Here is a 27,941-nt window from a genome sequence, read left to right as displayed (position 1 = left end):
GCATATTTATCTACTTCCTCAACTTCTGGTGTCAATACCCTAGTTAAGGTACCATCATCTTGTTCTTGAACTATTGTGGTTGTTTCCTAAGAGATCTATTTTCCACTCTTGTTCCACTTTTTCTCCAGTTAGCAGTCATCGTGATCTTTTGAAAACTTAAATTGAATCATGTTATTCCTATGAGTGGATTTCTGTTTTACTTTAGAGTCTGGCTACATCTTCAACTTCTGGTGTTCTCCCTCTCTCACCACACTCCACACGTATGACATTTCACTTTCCTTAGTTTATCAGTCTCTTTTCTGCTTCAGGGCATTTATTTATATATCCTGTTTCCTCTGCCTTACTGTTACTCATCCTTTAGGTCTTAGCGTAAATATGTCGCTGCTTCTGAAAGCCCCTCTTTGGTTCCTCAATCTAAATTAGGCCCCTCAATTATCCTCTCAAGGTCCTTCATACTTGTTTTTCATAGTGCTTTTCTCATTCTGTCATTACATATGCACGCGTGTGATTATTTGGTTAATGCCATTTCCACCAATGAGAACGTGTGCTTTAAGAGGGCAGCAACTGTGTCTGCTTCACTTGCATTGCAGATGCTAAAAAATACTTGTTTCTTGAATAAACAAATGTATTGAGCTTGTTTTCTCTAATTTGTGTGCAGCCAGTCTTAATGCTGTTTCTTGGGCTTACTTTTCCTATTTCAGTGCCAAACAACTGAGACGTATACCTCATTTTGGTTTTTAATGTTAACTCTGCCTTTTTTTTTTTTTTTTAGCTTGGCTAATCAGTACTTTTATATAAGATTTTCACTAAAAGAATATTTTGGTTAGTGCAGTAATTAAGAGATAAATGTTTTGTGAAGTTGAAAAATTCAAGCTAGTAAATTGAAATATAAACCTATTAAAAGTACTTAAAATTTGACTTTTTATGTAACAGTTGTGATATTTATTGCTGTTTAATTTTCCTTTTGTCTATTTGATTTTCTGTTAGGCGATACTCTCCTTAAGTTGTTTCTTTTATGAGACTGGGCCCATAAAAGATACAATATAGATATTTTTTGACTAAAGTCAATGAGTGAATAGTTGAACAAGTTATATGTGTCAACTGTTTCTTTCGAAGTTATTACTTCTACTCCATTCTTTTTAAGTGGTTGAAGAGTGTGGTGTATATCGTTTCCTCTGTGTGAAAGGGTAGGGGGATGATGTAGCCTGTGATTATAGAGACTGATAAGAGACAAAATTCCCCTTCTCTTTTTTAGCTCTTTTGCTTTCTTTCTTTTTTTTTTTTTGGTGAGGAAGATTCTCTCTGAGCTAACATCGGTTGTTAATCTTCCTCTTTTTTTTTTTTATTTCTTTGCTGAGGAAGATTAGCCCTGAGCTAACATCTGTGCCGGTCTTCCTCTATTTTGTATATGGGTTGCCAAGACAGTATGGCTTGGCAGTAGTGTAGGTCCATGGGATCTGAACCCATGAACCTGGGCTGCTGAAGTGGAGCCTGCCTGACTTAACCACTATACTACAGGGCCGACCCTTTCTTTCGAATTTTTAATACAAGGATTGTCATTATCATTATTGTTCTTGTTGTTTAAAAAATCCATAACCTCCATGATTTTTAAAAATCAAAAGTGCAGGTTGACTTGCCACCTGCCAAAAGTCTCTTCTGTATTTTGAAATTTTCCATGATGTGAATTTAAGAATGTCTGCTTTGAAGTCATTGAATGATTTTTTAAAATTAAAGCATCATTTACAGCAAAATTACTAAATTTCTTTTAGCTGTCTGAAGATGAAGATCAAATATTGCAGCAAATTGAAGATTCAAATAGGAGATCCATCAAAACCAAAGAAACAACTAACAGTTTTTATTTAGAAAGGATGGCAAAACTTCCACATGATAGGATTGCTAAAAACAATGCCAAAATTCATAAACAATATGAGAATTTTCACCAGTTCTCACTTAAAGATAAGACAGATCAGTTTCCACAGTCTCAGTGTGATTCAGCACACATTGTGCAAGACAAAAGCAGTAATTGCACTGTACAAGTTGCAAGATGTGATGCATGGGTACAAACTGAGAGTGAACCTGTAATGAAAGAAAAGTTAGATGCTGCCATACAGTGTGATATAATTTCAAAATGTAAATGTATAAGTGATGTGTCTTCTCTTTGTGATGTTGAAAGGTGCAGTGAAAATATTAAGGCAGATACCACTGGAGGGCAGGAAATCCTTAAGAACAACTAATATGCTGAGATCTCAGCCTGAGATTTAGCATTTCACTTAATGTTCAGAATTTCATTAACATAATAAGGAATGAGAAAATGCAGCTAAGCACAAGGTGGAAGTAGTCACAGGATATATTTATGGTTTATTTTTAAACATTTTAATATTCTTAATTTATGCATTTGCTTTGCATAGGTATTTCTTCAGTATCTTCAAGTTTTTAGAAAATAATATATATGTAAATTTACTATCATTCTTATGGTGATTATTCATTATATTATGATATGCTGCTGTTTGTGGATTAAAAATATGTTTACTTGCTTTCTTGTCACATTTATTGTTAGATTTGGTGCATTTGCATGTTTTTAGTCAAAATGTTCTCTTCCAAGATTTTAAGACACAAAATAATACTAAATATCAAATATGTTTTCTAACCGCATTATAAGATTTTCTCAGCTATTTACATTAATTATTATACCCTCAGTAAAAATTTCTGGCATTAAGTTTTAGATACAACATATTTTCTATTTTGTTTGGATAACATTTTTTTTTTTTTTGATGAGGAAGATTGGCCCTGAGCTAACATGTGTTGCCACTCTTCCTCTATTTTGTATGTGGAATGCTGCCATAGCATGGTGTGATGAGAGGTGTCTAGGTCCTTGCCCAGGATTTGAACCAGTGAATCCTGGGCTGCTGAAGCAGAGCTTGCAAACTTAACCACTATATCACTGGGTGGGCCCTGGATAACGTTTTTTGTAATACAAGTACCAACTTATATTAATTCAAAGGAAAGTGTTATTTTCTTCAAGATTAAAAAAATGTTTTCATACTTTTATAAAAGAATTGTTCAACATTGGAAAAAATGATTTATGTTCACTAATTTTAATATTGCTAAGATTTGTTTCATAAATATTACATCAAGATTTCTCATTTATAAAATACAAGTTTTGTTTCCAACATAACATTTTTTGCAGTAAGATTTTAAATGTTCATACTCAGACATTTGTATGACTGTATTACAAAGTGCGCAACAGGGGGCATTCTCCTATCTAACGGAACCAAAAATAAAATTGTTAGGGAGTTTCTGTGCCTTTAAGGAAAAGAGTGATGAGATACTGCATTTTTACATGCATGGATATCACTCAATAGTTTGTATTGCAGAGGGGATTTGAAGCGTAACAATTTATAAATACTAAAAGTTCGTGTTTAAACAGTAGCAATCTTCAGGTTTTTAGCTAGTTTTAGGAAGCTATCTTTGCTGCCTCAGAGAGAGAACAATGCGCTCCTAAGTAATTGTTTTCAAGTATAGTAATCATCTCATGAAAGGAAAATTTAACTATCTGATGTACAATTGATAGCTTTTCAAAAAGCCAGATTTTCATCCTGATATTAAAGAAAAGGTATTACATCATAGATTGATTATCCTCATTATTATTTTGCAAAATATGACATATATAGCAATGAAGACCAATACAGGCATACCTCAGAGAGATTGTGGGTTCAATTCCAGACCACTGCAGTAAAGTGAGTACTGCAGTAAAGTAAATACTGCAGTAAAGCGATTCACAGGAATTTTTTGGTTTCCCAGTGCATATAAAAGTTATGTTTACACTGTATTGTAGCCTATTAAGTGTGTAATAGCATTATGTCTAAAAAGACAGAGGGCTCTCCCTGTGGCCGAGTGGTTAAGTTCACACGCTTCACTGGGGCGGCCCAGTGTTTTGTTGTTTTGGATCCTGGGTGCGGACATAGCACCACTCATCAGGCCATGCTGAGGCGGCATCCCACATGCCACAACTAGAAGGACCCACAACTAAAAAATATATATATATACACAACTATGTACTGGGGTGCTTTGGGGAGGAAAAGGAAAAATAAAATCTTTTATTTTTTTCGAGGAAGATTAGCCCTGAGCTAACTACTGCCAATCCTCCTCTTTTTGCTGAGGAAGACTGGCCCTGAGCTAACATCCATGTCCATCTTCCTCTACTTTATATGTGGGACGCCTACCACAGCATGGGGTTTGCCAAGTGGTGCCATGTCCCCACCCGGGATACAAACCGGTGAACCTCAGGCCGCCAAGATGCAGAACGTGTGCACTATTTGCTGCGCCACCGGGCCTGCCCCAAATAAAATCTTTAAAAACAGCAACAAAAAATGTACATGCCTTAATTAAAAAATACTTCATCGCTAAAAAATGCTAACCATCGTTTGAGCCTTTAGCAAGTCGTAATCTTTTTGCTGGTGGAGGGTCTCGCAAAAATGCGGTATCTACAAAGTACAAGAAAGTGAAGCACAATAAAACAAGGTATGCCTATATATGGAAAAAGAAAATTCTCACTGATGATACTAGAATAAGATTGAGCCGTGAGTCTTGGGTGGGTTTCAAATAGCAAATAAACTGACTTTTTCCCAAATACTAATGAGAGTCTAGCAGTGTTGAAGCATGTATATTACAAAAGTCCACAACTAGTTATATTTTTATCAATATCATAATGTGGCAGTTAAGCTCAAAAAGATGAAGAAGAATGTCAGGGCTTTTTAGTGCAGTGACCACACACAATGAGAACAGAGTAAGGCACAGTGTAGTAGAGAATTTAAACTTGCCCAAAAAGAAATCTGGCCTGAGCTCTTGGCTTTTGGGAGGTAATTGCTAAGCCCTGGGATATCATGCCTGACAGAAATGTTTTTGTTTGTGGCGGGACCGTGGGCCAAGCCAGATAGTAACAGTGTGATTTAGGATGGTACTTAGAGTCAAGCGGCATCAGCTTGACTTCTTAAGGAGCTAGAAAATGAGATCAGCCATGTGGGCAATCAGCCATGGGACTGTTACGGAGCCTCAATAAACGCTTTGGACACCAAGGCTCAGATGAGCTTCCTTGTTTGGCAGTACTCTGTGGGTGTTGTCACACATTGATACCATGAAAATAACACTGTCCATAGAAGAGGCCAACTGGAAGCGCCACACTTATTCCTTTCCTAGGCTCTGTCCTATGTGTTTCTAACCTAGGCTGATTTTAATCTATATCCGTTCCCAGTCATAAACTGTAACTATGAGTACAACAGCTTTCAGTGAGTGCTTCCAGCAAGTTATCAAATCTGAGTGTGAGCTTGAAACCACTGAAGTAAGGATAGTTTTGTGGACTGTTCCCTAACTTTGCAGTTGCTAACTCTTTAGATGCTTTAAGGAGATAAATATATTTAGGAAGGAAAGTGAGTATAGATTTACAAAATAAAAAAGACATAGAATAAATTATAACATACTTCTCAAAATGCAATACTGGTTTAGGTTTTCTCTTGGTGAAACCATTTAATAAAAAAAAATAATTGAAGTAAATAAACATAGCTTGCTTTTCATATTTGCAATTTAAGGTTTATAAAACAAAGTAAATCTTAGCTAAGGTTTATCCAAATGAAACAAATGGAAAACTTAATAATAATTACGCACACATTTGTAATGTAAACTGCCAATCACAGTGACTTCAAATAAGATACTGTGCATTCAGTAATGGCAGATGTATACGATACCGATCTGGAGTTGGTGTTTAACAGAGTTGTAAGAGTGCATTGTTTTGGTCAGCATCAACTACTCTAGGAGGTTGCCATCTGAAATAATATGAGGCTATCTTTAGTGGGAGCCTCATGTAATTTACTTTTATACCACTTATCATTGTAATTTATTTGTGTAATTTCTTGCTTAATGTGTATTTTCCCCATGACACTATACATAGCAGTGTAGCAAATGGTGTCAATGATCTGCTCACATTTCCTTGGCATTTTCCATGTCAATACATGCCAAACTGATTTCAGCTTCCAGCACATGTGACTCATTTCCTGAGGGGTTTCTCTTGGCTGCAGACACCTGCTCTGCCAATGTGCAGTCAGGCAGGAAGTACCAGGGAATTAATGCTGTTTGAGAGCAGCCTTTTAAAACAATGACTGTTGGGAGTTGTTGGATAAATACCCCAGTTTCCTTGCCTCTTGGGCAAGATAACTCCCTCAGAAGTGTGTTCTATACTACTGCTTACTCAAAGTGTGATCCACTGACCTGTAGCATTAACATCACTACTGCCTGGGAGTTGGTTAGAAATACAAATTCTTAGAACTGTTGACCTTAAAAAACAAAAGAGCCTGTTATTTTACCAGCAAAATGACTGTATTTGGGAAGAGCGGAGGACTTGTAATTTGGGACATGCAAACTATGGCTAACCATAGGCAAGTCCAGAGAAGAGAGGAGAGGGGCTTGCTTTTACAGAGGAAAGATGAAAGCTGGGAGGGGCTGTTTTGAAAAAAAGTCTTTTGGAGGAGACTGAGTTCATGGTGGTAATGACTTCTCATTGACTGAGTGTGATGGTTTCTCATTGGCCACGCTGTTGCTGGGCAAAGAGAAATTCTTCCTTCCTCCTGCTGGGGTGTGTCAAGTAAGCCTCTTCCTGTTGGGGATTGTGAGGTATGCTTTTTCCTGTTTGGGGTCTGTAAGGTATGGCAAGTGATAGTGCATGAAAGCTCCCCTTCAGGGCTCCCCAGCTCCATTTTCAATGAGGTTTCCTGTATTTATTTTCACAAAACCCACCCCAAAACTACTGAATCAGGATCTCTGGGAGTGAGGTCCAGGAATCTCTGCTTAAATAGGTGATGTTGTGCACTTTGAAGTTGGAGAAACACCATTCTTCCAGAGTTCTTCACAAGGATTAAGCTTCACTTGCTTACAGTGTTAACTTTCTTGATAATAAACCCTTTATTAACTTCCTTCCTTTCCTGTTTAACTTCTCTAATTCCAGGCCAGTGTTTCACCCCAAATAAACTACCTGCACTTGAATACTTGACTTAGGGTTTGCTCCTGGTGTAATCCATGTTGACAGGTTAGGAACCATGACAAATGGATGAATGAATTGTTTTTATAGGTATAACTCAGATGTTAACATTGCTAATTTTTTCAGTTTTACAAGTCTCTAGTCCCAGTTTTCCATTTCTGCCACCTGCTGAAGACTCAATAAGTGGGTCTAACAGCATATTAGACATAAATGAAGAAAGAATTAGTGAAATGAAATATGCATCAGAATAAATTATCCAGAATGCAGGAGAGAAAAAGTAGTCGAAAATATGAGAGAGAGTTAATAAGGAGAATAGAGTAAGGAGCTCCAACATATATTTAACTGAAATATCTGTGACCATACAAAGTTATTACAATATAATTGACTATATTCCCTATACATTATATGCCCATGACTTTATTTTATAAGTGAAAGTTTACACCTCTTAATCTCATTCACTTATTTCACCTACCCCCAACCCTCCTCCCTTCTGGCAACCACCAGTTTGTTTATAAGTCTGTTCCTCTTTTGTTTTGCTGGTTTGTTTGTTTTGTTTTTTAGATTCCGCTATAAGTGAAGTTGTAAAGGAATTATCTTTGTCTGACTTATTTCACTTAGCATAATACCTTCTGAGTCCATCCATGGTATCACAAATGGTAAGATTTCATTCACTTTTATGGCTGCATAATATTTCTTTGTATATATACCACATCATCTTTATCCATTCATCTATCAATGGACATTTAGGTTGCTTTCGTATCTTGGCTATTGTAAATAATGCTGCAGTGAACATAGGGGTGCATATATCTTATCAGATTAATGTTTTTGTTTTCTAATAGATACCCAGCAGTGGAACTGCTGAATCATATAGTAGTTCTATTTTTAATTTTTTGAGGAACCTCCATATTGTTTTCCACAGTGGCTGCACCAATTTACATTTCCATTAACAGTGCATGAGGGTTTTCTTTCTCCACGTCCTTGCCAACACTTGTTATTTTTTGTCTTTTTGATGATAGCCATTGTAAAAGATGTGATATCTCATTGTGGTTTTGATTTGCATTTCTCTGAGGATTAGTAATGTTAAGCATCTTTTCATGTGCCTGTTAGCTGTCTGTGTGTCTTCTTTGGAAAAATGTTTTTTCAGGCCCTCTGCCCATTTTTTGTTAAGTTGTTTGTTTTTTTGATATTAAGTTGTATAACTTCTTTATGTATTTTGGATATTAACCCATCAGATATATGATTTGCAAATATCTTCTCCCATTCAGTAGCTTGCCTTTTCATTTTGTTGATGGTTTCCTTCACTGTTTGAAAGCTTTTTAGTTGGATTTAGTCCTATTTGTTTATGTTTTCTTTGGTTGCCCTTGCCTGAGGAGACAGGTCTAAAAAACTGTTACTAATATTACTAAGACCGATGTCAAAGAGCATACTGCCTATGTTTTCTTCTAGGAGTTTAATGGTTTCAGGTCTTACATTCAAACTTTTAATCCATTTCAAATATATTTTTGTATATGGTGTAAGATAGTGGTCCATTTTCTTTTTGTTTTGCATGTAGCTGTCCAGTTTTCCCAGCACCATTTATTGAAAAGGCTGTCTATTCTTCATTATATATTCTTGCCTTCTTTGACATAGATTAAATGACCATATACTCATGGGTTTATTTCTGGGTTCTCTGTTCTGTTGACCTAGGTACCTGTTTTTGTGCCAGTATCATACTATTTTGACTACTATAGCTTTGTAGTATACTTTGAAATCAAGGAGCTTGATACTTCCAGCTGTGTTCTTCTTTCTCAAGGTTGCTTTGGCTATTCGGGCTCTTTTGTGGTTCCATACAAATTTTAGGATTGTTTGTTCTAGTTCTGTGAAAAATGCCATTGGAATTTTGATAGGATTGCATTAAATCTGTAGATTGCATTGCATAGTATGGACATTTTAACAATATTAATCCTTCCAAACCATGAGCACGATATGTCTTTCCATTTATTTGTGTCATCTTCAATTTCTTTCATCAGTGTTTTATAGTTTTCAGAGTATACAGGTCTTTCACCTCCTTGGTTAAATTATCCTTAGTTACTATATTCTTTCTGATGCAAATGTAAATGGGATTATTTTCTTCATTTTTCTTTCTGATAATTCATTGCTAGTGTATAAAAGTACAACCAATTTTTGCATGTTGATTTTGTATTGTGCAACTTTACTGAATGTATTTATTAGCTCTAACAGTTTTTGATGGTGTCTTCAGGGTTTTCTATATGTAATATCATGTTATCTGCAAACAGAGGCAGTTTAACTTCTTTTCTGTTTGGATGCCTTCTATTTCTTTTCCTTACCTAATTGCTCTCGCTAGGACTGTCTTACTATGTTGAATAAAAGTGGCAAAAGTGGACATCCTTGTCTTCTTCCTGATCTTAGAGGAAAATCTTTCAGTTTTTCACTGTTGAATATGATGTTAGCTGTGGATTTGTCATATATGGCCTTTATTATGTTGAGGTAGATTCTCTCTATACCCACTTGATTGAGAGTTTTTATCGTAAGTAGATGTTAAATTTTGTTAAATGCTTTTCTGCATCTGTTGATATGATCGTATGAGTTTTATCCTATCACTTTGATTACTGGATATTGAACCAGCCTTGCATTCTTGGCATAAATCCCACTTGATCTTGGTGTATAATCCATTTAATGTATTGTTGAGTTTGGTTTTGCTAACATAATGTTTTGCATCTGTGTTCATCACAGATATTGGCCTGTAATTTTCTTTTTGTCAAATTTTGTCTTTGTTTAGTTTTGGTATCAGGGTAATGTTGGCCTCATAAAATGAGTTTGGATGGGCCAGCCCTTTGGCTGGGTGGTTAAGTTCGTGCGCTCTGCTTCACTGGCCTGGGGTTTCACTGGTTCAAATCCTGGGCACGGACATGGCACTGCTCAATAAGCCATGCTGAGGTGGCATCCCACATGCCACAACTAGAAGGACCCACAATTAAAAATACACAATTATGTACTGGGGGGCTTTGGGGATAAAAAGGAAAAATAAAATCTTTAAAAGAAATGAGTTTGGAAGCATTTCTTCCTCTTCCTCTATTTTTTGGAATAAATTGAGAAGGATAGGTATTAACTGTTCTTTAAGTCTTTGGTAGAATTCGCCTGTGAAACTGTCTGGTACTGGACTTGTTTTTCTGAAAGTTTTTAAATTACTGATTGAATTTTGTTACTAGTAATTGGTCTATTCATTCATGATTCAATCTTGAAAGATGTGTGTTTGTAGGAATTTGTCCATTTCTTCTAGGTTATCCAATTTGTTGGTGTATAATTGTTCATAGTAATCTCTTATGGTCTTTTGTATTTCTGTTGGTTGTAACTTCTCCTCTTTCCTTTCTAATTTTATTGATTTGGGTCCTCTCTTGATGAGTCTGGCTAGAGGTTTATCAGTCTTGTTTATCTTTTCAAAGAACCAACTCTTAGTTTCACTGATCATCTTTATTGTTTTCTTCGTCTCTTTCATTTATTTCTGCTCTGAACTTTATTTTTTTTCCCCTTCTACTAACTTTGATCATTGTTTGTTCTTCCTCTTCTAGTTCCTTTAGGTGTAAAGTTAGATTGTTTATTCAAGATTTTTCTTCTTTCTTAATAGGCCTGTATTGCTATAAACTTGCATCTTATAACTGTTTTTGCTGCATCCCATAGAGTTTAGAATGTTGTTTTTCCATTTTCATTTGTCTCAAGGTATTTTTTGATTTCCTCTTTATTTCTTTGTTGACCCGTTGGTTGTATAGTATCATATTGTTTAGTCTACATGTATTTGTGTTCTTTCCAGTTTTCTTCTTATAGTTGACTTCTAGTTTTACATTATTGTAGTCAGCAAAGATGCCTGATATGATTTCAGTCTTCTTAAATTTCTGGAGACTTTTTTGTGGCCTAACATGTGATCTACCCTGGAGAATGTTCCATGCGCACTTGAAATGAATGTATGTTCTGCAGTTTTTGGATGGAATGTTCTTTATGTATCTATTAAGTCCTTCTGTTCTAGTGTGTTATTTAAGGCCAATGTTTTCGTGTTGATTTTCTGTCTGGATGATCTATCGTTTGATGTAAGTGAGGTATTAAAGTCTCTACTATTATTGTATTACTTCAGTTTCTCTCTTTACATATTTGCTTTATATATTTAGGTGCTCCTATGTTGGGTGCATAAATATTTACAAATGTTATATCCTCTTGTTGGATCGATCCCTTTGTCATTAGATATTGCCATTCTTTGTCTTTTGTTACATTCTTTGTTTTAAAGTCTATTTTGCCTGATAGTAATATTGCTACCCCAGCTTTCTTTTTTTTCCATTTGTATGGCATATCTTCTTCCATCCCTTCATTTTCATTCTGTGTGTCTTTAGATCTGAAGTGAGTCTCTTAGACATAGCATATAGATGTGTCTTGTTTTTTGATCCATTCAGCCACCCTTTGTCTTTTGATTTGAAAATTTAGTACATTTACATTTAAAGTAATTATTGATGGATATGTACTTATTGCAGTTTTACTAATTGTTTTCTGGTTGTTTCTGTAGTTCGTCTCTGTTCCTTTCTTGCCTTGTGGTTTGTTGACTTTCTTTATTGTTACATGTGAGTTCCTTTCTGTTTATTTTTTGTATATCTATTATAGGTTTTTGGTTTGTGGATACCATGAGGTTCATATATAACAATCTCTGTGTAGAAAGGTCTATTTAAGTTGAAAGTTCATTAAGTTTGAATGCATTCTAAAAGCTCTATATTTTTAAATCCCCCAGTTTATGTTTTTGATGTCATATTTTACAAGTTTTTATCATGTATCCCTTAACTACTTACTGTAACTACAGTTGATTTTACTGCTTTTTTCCTTTAATTTTCGTACTAGTTTTATAAGTTGTTGATCCACTACCTTTACTATATAGTTGCCTTTACCTGTGAGGTTTTTTCTTACGTATATTTTCTTATTTCTAGTTATGGCCCTTTTTTTTTCTGCTTAAAGAAGTCCCTTTAACATTTCTTATAAGGCTAGTTTAGTGGTGCTGAACTGTTTAGTGGTAGTGTCCCTGTCTGGGAAACTCTTCTTCAATTCTGAAGGATAACCTTGCCAGGTAGAGTATTCTTGGTTGTAAGTTTTTTCCTTTCAGCACTTTGAATATATCCCGTCATTCCCTTCTGGCCTGTAAGGTTTCTCCTGAAAAATCATTTGATAGTCCCTTGTGTGTGACTAGTGGTTTTTCTCTCTTTATCTTTAACTTTTGCCATTTCACTTATGATATGTCTTGGTGTAGATCTCTTTGGGTTCATCTTGTTTGGGACTCTCTGTGCTTCCTGGACCCGAATCTCTGTTTCCTTAGCCAAGTTAGGGAAGTTTTCAACCATTATTTCTTCAAATAGGTTTTCTGCCCCTTTCTCTCTTTTTTCTCCTCTGGGACCCCTATAATGCAAATGTTAGTATCCTTGACCTTGCACCAGAGGTCCCTTAAATTTTCCTCATTTTTTAAATTCTTTTTTCTTTTTCTGTTCTAATTGGGTGATTTCCACTACCCTGTCTTCCAGCTCACTGATCCACACTTCTCTGTCATCTAATCAGCTATTGATTCCATCTAGTGTATTTTTCATTTCAGTTATTGCGCTCTTCAGCTCTCACTGGTTCTTCTTATATTTTCTGACTCTTTGTTGAATTTCTCACTCTGTTTATCCATTCTTCTCCCAAGTTCTGTGAGCATCCTTATGATCATTACTTTGAATTCTTTATCAGGTAGATTATTTATCTTTGTATCATTAAGGTCTTTTTTTGACGTTTTATCTTGTTCCTTTGTTTAGAGCATATTTCTTTGTTTTTTCATTTGCTTGGCTCTCTGTGTTTGTTTCTATGTATTAGGGAAAACTCCTACCTCTCTCAATCTTGAAAGTGTGGTCTTGTGTAGATGATGGTCCTTCTCGTGCAACCCTACTCTAGTTGTCTCTCTAAACTTTTGTGTTTGTCTAGACTGTCTGATTTATTCTTGATGTGCCTCTGTTGTTGAGGGTGTGCCAAGACTTGTCAGTGTTCCAAGAGGACAGATCTCATTGAGCACCTAGTTTCAGGTTGATTGGAAGCCCTCTGGGGCTACAGTTGTAATCCCTACTGGCCTCCAGCCTAGGAGATGTGGTGGTGTCCCCAGGGCAATAGTTGCAGATATTGGGGTTCCTGATGAGTGTGTAAGCTCCCTTCTGGGGAGTCTTGTTGAGCTGTAGTGAGGCCAAGGGGGTGTGCAAGGATAGTATCTCCTTTCTTGCATTCCCTGAGAGTGCCTCATTAGCCTCTAGAGGTGTGGGAAACCTGAAGCCTCTCCCTCAGGGTGAAGCTCCAGGCTAGGTAAATATGCCTTTTTTTATAGGAAGACTAGGTTTGCGTTTCAGCCTGCTGTTGGTGCAGTGCCCTGGGGTGGTGGTAGCCTGTTAAGAACTGTCTTTCTGATTGTTACAGTTCCATGGACTTCAGGAACAACAGCTACCAGGGCCAGGCAGTCAGGGAGTGTCCCCTGTGTTGATTCCATTAGCCTCCTGGCTTTAGCCAGGAAGTTTGAGAGTGTAGGGGGCAGGACTTGCTTTCTGGCTTCACAAGCAGGGGGCGGGTTGACTTGAATGAGCATGCTCATGGGCTTTCACATTGCAGCTGGAATGTGCCCTGTCTTTGCTCTTGTGTGATGGTAGGCTCGGGGGATGTTGCTGGGAGTGAGAGGTTGTCGTGACTGCTCGCTCTTGTGAGCCCCAGCCCAGGGGCAGGGGAATTCATTTCGGCTTTAGGCTGGGAGTGGGATAATGCCTCTGTCACTCATTCTTCAGTCACAGTGGCATGGGCTCTCAGACTTTAGCTAGGGTGCATGAGAATGCTGTGTCTGCTCACACCTGCGTGACCTGCCAGAGAACAGGGAATGCTGTAGCCACCTGTGTGGGCAGGTTAGGTGGGGAGCGCAGCAGTGGCCTCTGCCAGTGCCTCAGTGCCCAGTGAGTGTTTTCACCATCCCCCACCCCTCTAGCTGCTGTTTTTAGATTCACAAATGACTCTCTTTCACATATAGTTTTAGCACTTTTCAGACTGCTGTTATTTTGCTGGGTCTCTAGGTGAGTGAGACTGCGTGTTTGCTCTTTAAGAGGGGATCTGTTTCCTTTAGCACTTTGGAACCCTTGGTTGTCAGCCCCGTTGGTTTTCTAAGCCGCATATTTTGGGAACTTGTCTCTCTGGTGCAGACCCCAGGGGCTGGACTGCCTGATGTGGGGAGCCCACCCCTCACTCTCTGGGAGAAGTGCCCATCTGGTGACATTCCTCTCTATTGTGTGCCACCATGCTGGGGCTGGGGGTATTTGGGGCTATTTCTCTGCCTCTCCTACCCATCTTGATGTGGTCCTTTTTCTCCTTTGTTGTGGAGCAGGTGTTCCACTAGCTTCTAGTTTCTTTTCAGGGGGAATTAATCCATATGTAGCTGTACATTTGTTGTGAAAGTGGGAGGAGGTAAGATCAGGCTCTTCTTATGCTGCCATCTTCATCCCCCATAAACATCCTTTTGTTGTTTGAGGGAGGAAGAGGTCATGTAATTGCCAGTTATACCTATGTTATGTTTATCAAGTGTGTTGATAAATGACCTCTAACATCTAGCAATAGAGGGCTTCTCTATTGGCACTTTCAGGTTACCTGAGATTTCTGATTAAACCTCAAATATAAAGGTAATTTATTTACTTTGGTTCCTAAAGGTACAGCTATCTTGGAGCTCAGGGATTTCCCTGATTGTAAACACCTCTAAAAAGGCTTCAGTGTCTTCTGATCCCTTGTCCAGTAGTTCCTCTTAGTAGAAAAAGTGGCTCTTCAAGCATATAAAAAGTTGTCTACCTCAGCTGGAGTTTTTCAAATTGTATTTTACAGAGTTGAGGAAGCTTATTAGGTTTCCAGTCCAGCATGTAAGGATGTTGGAAGTTGGAGTTCATCCTAACAACAAGTAAAAAGCTGAACAAACTGAAAATCAGCAACTTCCATATGAGAAGTGAGGTCGCAGGGCAAATTGCTGCCCCTGAAATTAAAGACAAGAGGACACAGAAAATCACAACTTACCTAAGCAGAAAGTCTAGAGCAGAAACCTCCACAGGGACCAGTGCCAAGGTGAGAAACCTAAACTGTAATTGGTGGATTGCTGGGGGCTCAGTGTGGACAAGTTTGAGAGTTAAAAATTCCAGGAGGGTTCATTCGTAGTGAGGCTCCAATACATTTTTTTGAGTTTTATTTCCAAGAGCTCTGCCAGGTTCTAACAGCCAATACTGGAGAAAAATCCTCTCAGGCTTCTGGCAGGAGGAAGTAAAGGAATCATTTTGAAATAGTCCAGACCATTCTGTTCTTCTTAACAAGGCCTCAAGAGAAACTGTTACTAGAGCCTGACCTGCTAGGGCTTTTCCAAGCCTGATGAAACCTGGAGAAGGGAAATGTCCAACTCCAGCTCTCTCTAGCCATCCTGTCCTGCCTAAGGGGAAGAAAAAACTGAGAAGCACGTGTGAAGGGGCACAGGCTCACTAAAAACCTGAGACCTAATCCTAGGAATATAGAGCTCTTCCCTTCCTCCCACGCCTTACAACTATATCACTAAAGGTCTATTTACTGGAGTTCCTTTTACCCAGTATATCATGTCTAGATTTCAACAAAAAATTACTAGGCATACTAAAATGCAAAAAGCACAGTTTGAAGAGACACAGTAAGCATCAGAACCACATTCAGGTGTGGCAAGGATGTTGAAATTATCAGACTATGAACTTAAAACAGCTATGATTAATATGCTAAGGGCTCTCATGGAAAAAGGAGACACCATGCAAGAACAGATGGGTAATGTAAGCAGAGAGATGAAAATTTGAAGAAAGAATCAAGATGAAATGCTACATCAAAAACATTGTAACAGAAATGAAGAATGCCTTTGGGTTCATTAGTAGACTGGACATGGCTCAGGAAAGAATCCATGACCTTGGGGATATGTCAATAGAAGCTTTCAAAACTGAAAAGCAAAGAAAAAAAAGACTTAAAAAAATTGAACAGAATATCAAAGAACTGTGGGACAATTACAAATGATGTAGCATACATGTAATGGGATGGGAATAACAGAAGGAGAAGAAAGAGAGAAGGGAACAGATGAAATATTTGAAGCAATAATGACTAAGAATTTCCCCAAATTAAAGCCAGATAACAACCAAAGATCTAGGAAGCTCAAATAAGTGCCAAAAAACCTACATTTAGGCATGTCATTCAAACTGTAGGATGAAAGATGGAAAAAATATTGAAGGAAGCCAGAGGTAAAAAACACGTTATAGAGGAACAAAGATAAGAAATACATCTGACTTCTTTTCAGAGATCAGGTGAGCAAGAAGAGAGTAGAGTGAAATATTTAGTATTGAGAGAAAAAAACCTCACCAACCTTGAATTCTGGATCCTGTGAAATTTTCCTTCAAAAGTGAAAGAGCAATAAAGACTTTCTCAGATGAAAATTGAGGGAATTTGTTGCTTAGTAGACCTGCCTTGCAAGAAATGTTAAAAGAAATTCTTCAGGGGTAGGCCCTGTGGCTGAGTAGTTGGGTTTGCATGCTCTGCTTCGGTGGTCCAGGGTTTCACCAGTTTGGATCCTGGGCGTGGATGTAACACCACTCATCAAGCCATGCTGGGGTGGCATCCCACATAGTACAGCCAGAAGCATTCATAACTAGAATATACAACTATGTACTGGGGGGCTTTGGGGAGAAGAAGAAGAAGAAGAAGAAGAAGAAGAAGAAGAAGAAAGATTGGCAACCCATGTTAGCTCAGGTGCCAATCTTAAAAAAGAACAAATTCTTCAGAGACAAAATGATATAGGTCAGAAACTTGGATCTGCATCAAGAAAAGAGCATTAGAGAAGGAACGAGTGAAGGTAAGTTAAAAACTTTTATTTTTCTTATTCTTAATTGATTGAACAGGAAACAGTTTGTTCAAAATAATAATAGCAACAATGTATTCATTTTATAGCTTATGTACAAGTGAAATGAATAGCCATGATACAGGGGACAGGAAGGAAGAATTAGGGATATGTTGTTGTTAGAAGGTACTTACACTACCTGTGAAAGGGATACAGTGTTATTTGAAAGTGGACTTGTATTAGTTATGCTTGTACGTTGCAAACTCTAGGGCAACCCCTAAAAAAAATGTAAAAAGAAGTATAATTGATATGCTAAGAAAAGAGAGGAATAGAATCATACAATATGCTCAATTAAAATCACAAAAGACAGAAAAAGTAGGAATCAAAAATAAGAACAAAGAACAAAGGCAACAAGTGGAAAATAGTAACAAATATGGTAGCTATTACATCACTTTAAATGTCAGTGGTCTAAATATATTTTCTATATTCTAAGCATAAATTGAAAAACAGATTGTTGCAGTGGACAAAAAACAAGACCCAACTATATGTTGTCTTTAAGAAATCCACTTTAAATATGAAGACACATATTGATTTAAAAGTAAAGGGATGGAGAAAGATTTTACCATGCTAACACTAATCAAAAGAAAGCTGGAGTAGCTATATTAATTTCAGACAGAGCAGACTTCAGAGCAAGGAAGCTTGTTAGGATTCTATTGGATAATTCATAAATGTAAATTTTGGCATGTTTTTAGAAATTACTGATCATTTTAGACTTTAACTGAATACCAATCCTTTCACATTTCAGTTTTATCCAGTAGTTATGTTTTAGTTCCTAAATCCATAAACACTGACTCTGCGGGAGGAAAATACTACAAAAATTTTCAGGTAGAGGCAGTTATAAAATGTTCCATGATATAAAGCTCATTGTAAAAAAGAAATAATGAAGAATAGTGGTTAAAAATGCTTTGACATACACTGACCTGGGTCTAAGTTCAGACTTATAGGCTGTGGTACTTGATATAAGTAACTTTACTTCCTGTGACTCAGTTATTTCCTCATCCATAAAATAGGGGTGATGATAGTTTAAAAAAATTTTCACTGAGGTCATTATAGTTGATAACATTGTGAAATTGCACGTGTTCATTACTATGTGTAAGTCACCGTATATATGTGCCCCTTTACCCCTTAGGCCCACCCTTCAACCCCCTTCCCCCTGGTAACCACTAAACTGTTCTCTTTGTCCATGTGTTTGTTTATCTTCCACATATGAGTGAAATCATTTGGTGTTCATCTTTCTGTCTGGCTTATGTCGTGTAACATTATACTATCAAGGACCATCCATGTTGTTGCAAATGGGATGATTTTGTGTTTTTTATGGCTGAGTAGTATTCCATTGTATATATACACCACATCTTCTTTATCCATTCATCAGGTGGTTGGCACTTGCGTTGCTTCCATGTTTTGGCTGTTGGGAAGAATGCTGCAGTGAACACAGGGGTGCATAAGTTTCTTTGAATTGTTGATTTCAAGTTCTTTGGATAAATACCAAGTAGTGGGATAGCTGGGTCATATAATATTTCTATTTTTAATTTTTGAGCTCTCTCCGTACTGTTTTCTATACTGGCTGGACCAGTGTGCATTCCCACTAGCAGTGCGTGAGGGTTCCCTTTTCTCCACATCCTAACATTTCTTATGTTTTGTCTTGGTAATCACAGCCATTCTAATAGGTCTAAAGTGACATCTCATTGTAGTTTTGATTTGCGTTTCCCCTGATGATTAGTGATGTTGAACATCTTTTCATGTGCCTCTTGGCTATCTGTAGCTCTTCTTTGGAAAAATGTCTCTGCCCATTTTTTGATCAGGTTGTTTGTTTTTCTGTTGTTGAGTTGTGTGAGTTCTTTATGTATTTTGGAGATTAACCCCTTGTCAGATACATGATTTGCAAATACTTTCTCCCAGTTGGTGGGTTGTCTTTTTGTTTCGTTCCTGGTTTCCTTTGCCTTGCAGAAGCTCTTTAGTCTGATGTAGTCTCATCTGTTTATTTTTTATTTTGTTTCCCTTGCCTGAGTAGACATGGTATTTGAAAAGATGCTTCTAAACTCATGTCAAAGAGTGTACTGCCTATATTTTCTTCTAGGAGTTTTATGGTTTCATGTCTTACTTTGAAGTCTTTAGCCCATTTTGAGTTAATTTTTGAATATGGCAGAAGATAATAGTCTAACTTTCATTCTTTTGCATGTGGCTGTCCAGTTTTCCCAGCACCATTTGTTGAAAAGACTTTCCTTTCTCTATTGTATGTTCTTGGCTCCTTTGTCAAAGATTAGCTGTCCGTAGATGTGCGGCTTTATTTCTGGGCTTTCAGTTCTATTCCATTGATCTGTGTGTCTGTTTTTGTACCAGTACCATGCTGATTTGATTACTGTAGCTTTGTAGGATATTTTGAAGTCGGGGATTGTGATGCCTTCAGCTTTGTTCTTTTTTCTCAGGATTGCTTTAGCTATTTGGGGTCTTTTTTTTTAAAGACTTTATTTTTCCTTTTTCTCCCCAAAGTCCCTGGTACATAGTTGTATATTTTTAGTTGTGGGTCCTTCTAGTTGTGGTATGTGGGATGCCGCCTCAGCATAGCTTGATGAGCGGTGCCATGTCTGCGCCCAGGATCTGAACCAGTGCAACCCTGGGCCGCTGAAGTGGAACACGCAAACTTAACCGCTCGACCATGGGGCTGACCCCTATTTGGGGTCTTTTGTTGCCCCATATCTTTATTCTATTTCCGTGAAGAATGTCATTGGGATTCTGATTGGGAGTGCCATGAATCCATAGATTGCTGTAAGTAATATGCACATTTTAACTATTTTTATTCTTTCAATCCATGTGCATGAAATATCTTTGCATTTCTTTATGTCATCATCGATTTCTTTCTATAATATCATTTAGTTTTCATTGTATAGGGCTTTCACCTCCTTGGTTAAATTTATTCCTAGGTATTTTATTCTTTTTGTTGTGATTGTAAATGGGATTGTATTCTTGAGTTCTCTTTCTGTTAGTTCATTATTAGAGGATAGAAATGGAACTGATTTTTGTAAGTTGATTTTGTGCCCTGCAACTTCGCCCTGGTTCTTGATTGCTCCCAATGGTTCTGATGGATTCTTTAGGGTTTTCTATATATAGATCATGTTGTCTGCCAACAGTGAGAGTTTCAGTTCCTCTGTGCCAATTTGGATACATTTATTTCCTTTTCTTGCCTAATTGCTCTTGCCAAAACCTCCAGTACCAAGCTGAATAAGAGTGCCAAGAGTGGGCACTTCTGGCTTGTTCCTATTCTCAGAGGGATGGCTTTAGCTTTTGCCCATTGAGTATGATATTGGCTGTGGGTTTGTCATATAGGGCCTTTATTGTGTTGAGGTACTTTCCTTCTATACCCATTTTATTGAGAGTTTTTATCATAAATGGATGTTGGATCTTGTCAAATGCTGTCTCTGCATCTATTGAGATGATCATGTGGTTTTTATTCCTTATTTTGTTAATGTGGTGTATTACATTGATTGATTTGTGACAGTTGAACCATCCCTGTGTCCCTGGTTAAATCCCAGTAGATCATCTTGTACGATCCTTTTAATGTAGTGCTGTATTCGGTTTGCCAATAGTTTGTTGAGGATTTTTGCATCTCTGTTCATCAGTGATATGGCTTGTAATTTTCTTTCTTTGTGTTGTCCTTGTCTGGCTTTGGTATCAGGGTGATGTTGGCCTGGGAGAATGAGTTAGGAAATGTTGTGTCTTCAATTTTTTCGAATAGTTTGAGAAAGATAGGTGTTAAATCTTCTTGGAATGTTTGATAGAATTCTCAAGAGAAGCCATCTGGTCTTGGACTTTTATTTTTGGGAGATTTGGATTACTATTTCCATCTCTTTACTTATGATTGGTCTATTCATCTCTATTTTTTCTTGATTCGGTCTTGGCAGGTTGTATGAGACTAAGAATTTATCCATTTCTTCTAGATTGTCTGATTTTTTGGTATATAGTTTTTTATTGTCTTGTAATACTTTGTATTTCTGTGGTGTCCATTTTAATTTCTCCTCTTTCAGTTCTAATTTTACTTACTTGAGTTTTCTCTCTTTTTTTCTTAGTAAGTCTGGCTAAGGGTTTGTCAGTTTTTTTATCTGCTCAAAGAACCAGCTCTTAGTTTCATTGATCCTTTCTACTGTCTTTCTGGTTTCTGTTTCTTTTATTTCTGCTCTAATTTTTATTTCCCTCCTGCTGCCTTTTGGCTTCATTTGTTCTTCTTTTTCTAGTTCTGTTAGGTGTAGGTTAAGATTACTTTTTGAGCTTTTTCTTTTTTGTTAAGGTAGGTTTATGTTGCTATGAATTTCCCTTTTAGGACCACTTTTTTTTTTTTTTTTGATTTTTAAATTTTTCTCCCCAAAGCCCCCTGGTACATAGTTGTATATTCTTCGTTGTGGGTCCTTCCAGTTGTGGTATGTGGGACGCCGCCTCAGTGTGGTTTGATGAGCAGTGCCATGTCCGCGCCCAGGATTCGAACTGACGAAACAGTGGGCCGCCTGCAGCGGAGCACGGGAAGTTAACCACTCGGCCACGGGGCCAGCCCCCCTTTTAAGACCACTTTTGCTGCATCCCATTTGAACTTTTATGGTGTATTTTCATTTTCATTTGTCTTCAGATATTTTTTCATTTCTCCTTTATTTTCTTCATTGATCCATTGGTGGTTCAATAGCATCTTGTTTAGTCTCCACATATTTATCACTTACCCAGCTTTTTTCTTGTAGTAGATTTCTAGTTTCATAGCAGTATGTTTGGAAAAGATGTTTGATCTGATTTCAGTCTTCTTAAATTTATTGAGACTTGCCTTATTTCCAAACATATGGTCTATATTTGAGAATGTACCATGTGCACTTGAGAAGAATGTGTATTCTGTTGTTTTTGGATGGTGTGTTCTGTATATATCTGTTAAGTCCACTTGGTCTAGTTTTACATTTAATTCCACTATTTCCTTCTTGACTTTTTGTCTGGATGGTCTATGCATTGATCTAAGTGGGGTGTTGAGGTCCCCTACTATTATTGTGTTGCTGTCAATTTCTTTCTTTAGGTCCGTTGATAGTGGCTTTATATACTTTGGTGCTCCTGTGGCAGGTGCATATATATTTACAACTGTTATGTCCTCTTTGTGAAGTGTCCTTTTTATCATTAGACTGCCCCTCCTTGTCTCTCATTGCCTTTTTTATCTTGAAATCTACTTTGTCTGATATAAGTATGGCAATACTTGCTTTCTTTTGTTTGCCATTAGCTTGGAGTATCGTCTTCTCTCCCTTCCCTCTGAGCCCGTTTTTGTCTTTGGAGCTGAGATGTGTTTCCTGCAGGCAGCATATTGTTAGGTCTTGTTTTTTAATCCATCCAGCCACTCTGTGTCTTTTGTTGGAGAAGTCAGTCCATTTATATTTAGAGTGATTATTGATATATGAGGGCTTAATACTGCCTTTTTTTCACTTGTTTTCTGGTTGTTCTGTATTTCTCTTGTTTCTTGTCCTGTGTATTTCTCAGTATTTATTATTTGTGTCTCTGTCCTGACTTTTTTCTTCCTGCTTTTTCTCCCTCAACCCCCCAAGTATATAGTTGTATATTTTAGTCGTGGGTCCTGTCCTGACTTTTTATTTAGTGGTTACCATGAGGTTTGTATTAATGATCTCGTAGATGAGATACTCCATTTTCTGGTAGCCTCTTATCACCATTAGCCTAATCTGGTTCCATCTCTTTCCTCTTCCCTGTCTAAGTTATTGTTGTCGCAAATTACTCCATTTTGTGTTGTGTTTGTGATTTAAATGAAGTGCTTATAATTATTTTTGATGCTTTCCTTCCCTTTATCTTTAATGTTATGATTAAGTGTTTGCTAACCTGTTCTGATAGCTGTAATTTTCTGATTTTATCTGTCTCTTTGTCTTCTTGCTCAAGGCTTTGTACACCCTTTCTTTTTTCCCCAGGTATGAGGACCTTCTTGTTCATTTCTTGTAATGGGGGTGGGGGGTCTTGCCATGATACACTCTCTCAGCTTTTGTTTATCTGGGGAAGTTTTCATTTCTCGATCGTATCCAAAGGACATTTTCGCTGGATAGAATAATCTTGGCTGAAAGTTTTTGTCTTCAGTATTTTGAATTTATCATTCTACTCTCTCCTAGCTCGTAGGTTTCCACTAAAAATCCGCTGAAACCCTGATAGGGGTTCCTTTGTAGGTTATTTTCTTCTGCCTTGCTGCCCTTAATATTTTTTCTTTGTCATTGACTTTTGCCAGTTTTACTAATATATACCTTGGAGAAGTTCTTTTTATATTAATGTAATTAGGAGTTCTCTTAGCTTCTTTTACTTGTAATTCCAGCTGCTTCCCCAGGTTTGGGAAGTTCTTGGCTATTATTTCTTTGAACAAGCTCTCTGCTCCATTCTACCTCTCTTCTTCCTCTGGAATACCTATAATCCTTATGTTGCATTTCCTAATTGAGTCAGAAATTTCTCAGAGAATTTCTTCATTTCTTTTAGTCTCTCTCCACCTCTGCCTGAAGGATTTCTGTATTTCTGCCCTCTAAATTACTAATTATTTCCTCCATAATATCAGCGCTGTGTTTTAAGGATTCCATATTTTTTTCGTCCCATTCATTGTATTCTTCATCTCCAACATTTCTGATTTTTTTTTTTAGTTTCAATCTCTTTCGTAAGGAATTCCCTCTGCTCATTAATTTTATTCCTAAGTTCATTGAACTGTCTGTCTGAATTTTCTTGTAACTTGTTGAGTTTCTTTATGATAACTATTTTGAGTGAATTATCTGTCATTTAGAGTGTAAATTTCTTTGGCTCAGGATTGGTTTCTGGGTACTTGTCATTTTCCTTCTGGTCTGGCATATTAATAAGTTTTTCATGTTGTTTGATGGGGTGGACTTTTGCTGTCGCGTAGTGGTAGTATCTGGTTGTAGATTCCACCTGCCACCACTGGGGCGGGGGTCGTGAGCTGTGTTTTCTGAGCCTGCCACAACCCGTCTGTTGTGCCCATCCATTGGAAGCTGTGCCAAAAGGGCTTTCTGCATTTTGCTGCCACTGCTTTACCCAGGTAGGTACAGGCACTCTGGTTGGGGTCCTCCGCTCTGGCCAACTGGCTAAGCTGATGAACCAGGTGATATGGGGGCCAAGGGGCACTTTCTTTCCCACCTGTGCTCCTTGCTCTGCACTCACTGGCTGCCTGCCTTGGCTGCTCAGCTTGGTGAGGGCAGTCCTGTGGTTGCTTACCCACCTTGGTGTGGAGCATTCCTGCAGAGGGCTGCCTTTTCCCCCTTCTCCTCTCAGAGTCAGCACCAGCTGTCACACGAGGGCCCATGTCCTAGATCACTGCCACTGGGGAGGGAGAGGAGATCCACTTACCTTCTTCCATTGCCTCCTGGGGTTCCAGCACCCCCACCTTTAGACATATGGCTATGTGGATCTCTCAGATGTCTGTTGTGTTGTGTGAGTGTCCCCTATTGGTTTATGAATGTCCTTTTCATTACATCTTAGGGGAAGAGACTAAGGGAAGAGCTTACTCTGCCATCATGCTGATGTCATTCCTCAATAGTTTTTGTGAGGATAGAATGAAATGATATGTATAAAGTATCTGCCATATAATAAGCGTGAGTTGTTGGTTTATAAAGAAAATGTAGAAATAGAAGGATTTATTAAAAAACATGTAAATTTGGAGCTGGCCCCATGGCCGAGTGGTTAAGTTTGCGTGCTCTGCTGCAGGTGGCCCAGTGTTTTGTTGGTTTGAATCCTGGGCGTGGATATGGCACTGCTCCTCAAGCAGTGAGGCAGTGTCCCATATGCCACAACTGGAAGGACACACAACCAAGAATATACAACTATGTACTGGGGGGCTTTGGGGAGAAAAAGGAAAAAATAAAATCTTAAAAAAAACAAAAAAAAAATGTAAATTCCATCCTAACGTTGCTATCCTAATATTTAATGATTTTTGTCATTAGATTTCCCCTCTTTTAACAAGAATCATAAGAAAACAAATTTATCATCCAAATGAGTTTATACGAATATACACATATTCATATACCAAATGGAATTTGCTATTGGATTAAAACATCTTTGCTATACAGAGGTTCATTTCCAAAGGATGCTCTTTGATAATGGCCTGGTGCCATGTGGAATTTTAATCATTTTTTTCCAGTCTGTGAAAAACTTCCACTGCTCCTTTGTGGGCCACAGGAGCACCTGCAATGCATGCATCCATTCAGTCTTTAAATATTTATTGAGAACATACTATGTGCTAGGCACTGTATGAGGTGCTGGAGAGTCAGTAGTCTATAATACAAGTTCCCTGCTGTCATGCAGTGTATATTCTAGTTGAAGAAACAGACAAGAAATGAGAAAGATAATTTTCAAATAGTGATAAATACTAGGAGGAAAATAAAACAAGGTGACATGATAATATATTGGGGAGGAAGGAGGTGATTAAATTGTATAGGCAAGGCAGGCTCAGAGGAGATGATTTTGAGCTGATATCTGAATGACAAGAGGGAGCTAGATACATAAAGCATAGAGTGACAAGGATACCAGGCAGAGGTAACACCACGTGCAAAGCCCCTGAGGTGGAAATGACTTAGCTTTATGAATTCCTAAGTAACTTGCATATAAATCCACTCAGTTTATTATTTGCTAGATGAGCTCACCATTTGAAAGAAAATGCTGCTGATTCCTTTTTTTTTTAAAGATTGGTGCCTGAGCTAACAGCTGTTGCCAATATATATTTTTTTCTGCTTTTTCTCCCCAAATCCCCCCAGTTCATAGCTGCATATTTCAGTTGTGAGTCCTTCTAGTTGTAGCATGTGGGATGCTGCCTCAGCACAGCCTGACAAGTGGTGCCATGTCCACGCCCAGGATCCAAACCGGTGAAACCCTGGGCTGCCAAAGCGGAGCATGTGAACTTAACCACTCGGCCATGGGGCCAGCCCCTGCTGATTCCCTTTTAAAATGATTTCAAAATTCTAATGCAGTAGTTCTAACACTATCATGTGTGTAAGAATAACCTGAAGAGTTTGCTAAAATGTAGATCATGATGTAAAAAAGCTGAACTTGTAAAAACAGAGAGTAGAATGGTGGTTACCAGAGGCTGGGGGTTGGGAGAATTGGAGATATGTTGTTTAAGGGTACAAACTTGGAGCCAGTAGACAAGTAAGTCCTGGAGAGCTAATGAACAGCATAGTGATTATAGACAATACTGTATTATAAACTTCCAAGTTGCTAAGAGACTAGATCTTAATTGTTCCCACCACAAAGAAGAAATGATAATTATGTGAACTGATAGAGGTGTTAGCTAACACTATGGTGGTAGTCATATTGCAATTTATCAACATGTTGTATACCTTAAACTTATATGTTATATATCAATTATATTTCAAAGAAAAAACCCCCAGTTTCCTGGGTTACATCCCTAGAGATTCTGATTCAGTAGGTCGGGTGAGGCCCACAGATTTGCATTTGTAGCAAACTCACTGGTGATGCCAGTGCTGCTAATCTGAAGACCATACTTTGAGAACTACTGCTTTAACAAATCTATTTTGTGAGTTTAGTATCCATTTGCTAAAAGTAAAGCATGCCAATATTTTCTTTCATGTAAAAAATGAACTTACTTGGCATGCTCATCATCTGAAATTAATTTTTGTAACTGTAGTGGAAAAGTGCATGAAATGTGAAAGATAAAAAAAGACCATAAATATTTCATGTTGAATTCATAGCATCTATAATTGTATGAGTTTAATTTCAATATAACCATTAGTGAAGAGTTAATAGTTTCATTTGGAGAGGATTTCAAGGATTATTTTTTAAATGCTGAAAGGAATTTAAATGATAGAGTACTTAAAGATTTTATAAAATTATTTTTGTTTCTTGACTGAGAGATCACATAAATAGAAATGTGTACATTAAATCCTGATAATCTGGAGAATATGAGAAGGTCGTGCTTCCCATCAACTGTGCGATTTAGGAGGATACGCATGGAAAAGAGATGGAGAAAGGTAGAGCTCAAAGCATTCTGGTCAGCAGGGAGCCTGGCTGCTGCAGTCACACAGACTGTATGACATATGTCAAAGAAGCCCATGTGCTCCTGTCCCTAGCAGTTGTTCCCAGGAAGGGAATTTATAAGAATATTGTTTGTTCCTTGGGCATCATGACCTTAGCAGCATCAGGGATGGTATATGGATGGTGATACTAAGAACAGCCAAGAGTTACCCAGCACTTTCGACATTCCATTGCTCTAAATGTTTTATGTGATTAACTGATGTAACCCCCAGAACACATCTATGGGGTAGATAGTGACAACATCTCCATTTTATAGACAAGAAAATGAGTAATTTAGGTTACCAGGCACTAAGCAGAAAAGCTGAGATTAAAACCTAGACAATTTGTGTTCAGTCTGATGTGTTAAAACATTTTACTGTATACTGCTTCATATTTGGAGAAGAATCCTGAAATCAAAGGTTTTCAGGATTTGTGTCTATACCTCAGGTTAAAATGAGGTATCTGATTCTTTTTCTGCACACCATTGAAGTTATTACACAGGAATTCCACAATGTCTTCTTTTTGTTTTTTTGGCGAGGAAGATTGATCATGAGCTAACATCTGTTGCCAAGCTTCCTCTTTTTGCTTGAGGAAGACTGTCGCTGAGCTAACATCCATGCCAGTCTTCCTCTATTTTGTATGTGGGATGCCTCCATAGCATGGCTTCATGACGGTGTGTAGGTCTGTGCCCAGGATCTGAACCTGTGAACCCTGGGCCGCCAAAGCGGAGTGTGTGAACTTAACCACTGCGCCACTGGCTGGGCCCACAATGTCTATTTTTTAATCTTTCTGCCTGGGTCTGACAGGACAACATTCCAAATGAGGACCCAGAGAGGAAGACTGTTGGAGTATTCACTGCAGAGAAAAGTTTTTTACCACTTCCTAGTGTGTGATCCTGGGCCCATCACCCAAATGTTCTGAACTTAAGTT

At 37.8% G+C, this 27,941-nt stretch overlaps 1 protein-coding gene across 3 annotated transcripts in view; it reads left to right on the top strand.

The window, feature by feature from the left end:
• Positions 1-2,534, top strand: part of LOC111772204 (regulator of DNA class I crossover intermediates 1-like) — a 75,569-nt gene extending 73,035 nt beyond the window's left edge. The window contains exon 15 of one of the 3 annotated variants that reach the window (XR_011431675.1): positions 1,770-2,534. Coding sequence is in view for 1 of the 3 variants with exons in the window: in XM_070248970.1 (XP_070105071.1) it covers positions 1,770-1,863 (94 nt within the window). In the remaining 2 variants the exon portion in view is untranslated. The remainder of the gene's footprint in view (positions 1-1,769) is intronic. The other 2 variants (XR_011431674.1, XM_070248970.1) reach the window with 2 other exon arrangements.
• Positions 2,535-27,941: the final 25,407 nt, after the last annotated feature.

The sequence above is a fragment of the Equus caballus genome, chromosome 23 (genome assembly GCF_041296265.1).
Source record: "Equus caballus isolate H_3958 breed thoroughbred chromosome 23, TB-T2T, whole genome shotgun sequence".
Lineage (NCBI taxonomy): Eukaryota > Metazoa > Chordata > Mammalia > Perissodactyla > Equidae > Equus > Equus caballus.
This window is presented reverse-complemented; position numbering and strand designations above follow the sequence as displayed.